This window comes from Penaeus monodon, chromosome 15 (assembly GCF_015228065.2).
Source record: "Penaeus monodon isolate SGIC_2016 chromosome 15, NSTDA_Pmon_1, whole genome shotgun sequence".
NCBI classification, from domain to species: Eukaryota; Metazoa; Arthropoda; class Malacostraca; order Decapoda; family Penaeidae; genus Penaeus; species Penaeus monodon.
In genome coordinates this window covers 32,808,093-32,808,804 of record NC_051400.1, presented here as the reverse complement: position 1 = coordinate 32,808,804, position 712 = coordinate 32,808,093, and the positions used below count along the sequence as shown (strand labels likewise).

The following is a 712-nucleotide window of genomic DNA, read 5'->3' as shown; positions in this document are numbered from 1 at the left end:
GTAAAAGATTAGTATTTAAAATTCTTCCATATATATGTTATTGATGTTTTGAAATATTTGTTTGTGTCAGTCTGTTTTGATTCTTAATTGTAAGATTGCTACTTTTTAATCCATCTTTCAAAAGTTTGTTATCTTTTTTGGGGGACAGGTCTTTGACTTAGTTTCATAGATTATGTAATCTTCAGTTGCTTTAAAATTTGATGAAGTGCCTTTTTCTCACTTTTCTCTCTTAATTATATATTCTTTTTTATGTAATGATATTGTGAACATCTTAGGTCCCTTATATTTGTCTGTGCCTATATTATATAGTTTACGTATAAAATAAATTGGGATTAGGAATCCACAAAAACTGTACAGTGGTTTAGAACAAAAGGCTAGGAAACCTTACTTAGAGAGCTCTTTTTTTTAAGAATATGCAAGAATATGCACCCAACTAAAAATATTCAGGGTATGTATATAATTATTTCTTTTTATTTTATAGAAAAATCCTGGCACAGTAAGATCACCAGAAGAAGACCGTGGCACTGAAGAAGTCGAGATGGACGTGAGTGTGGATGTTGCTGGAGCAGGTATTCTGTCCCCACACATCCCTCACATGTGTGCCTTGGCCAGCACATCTACTTATGCCTCTGACAGAGACATTAAACTTTGGGCAACACAAAGAAGAGGTAGATTGCTTGATTTGCTCCCAGTCAATAGAAACTTTGTTTAT

At 33.1% G+C, this 712-nt stretch overlaps 1 protein-coding gene across 1 annotated transcript in view; it reads left to right on the top strand.

Moving 5' to 3' along the window:
* LOC119582336 (out at first protein-like) overlaps positions 1-712 on the top strand; it is a 14,830-nt gene that overhangs the window by 9,265 nt on the left and 4,853 nt on the right. Inside the window, exon 3 of the mRNA XM_037930551.1 lies at positions 482-668. Coding sequence (XP_037786479.1) covers positions 482-668 — 187 coding nt within the window. The remainder of the gene's footprint in view (positions 1-481; positions 669-712) is intronic.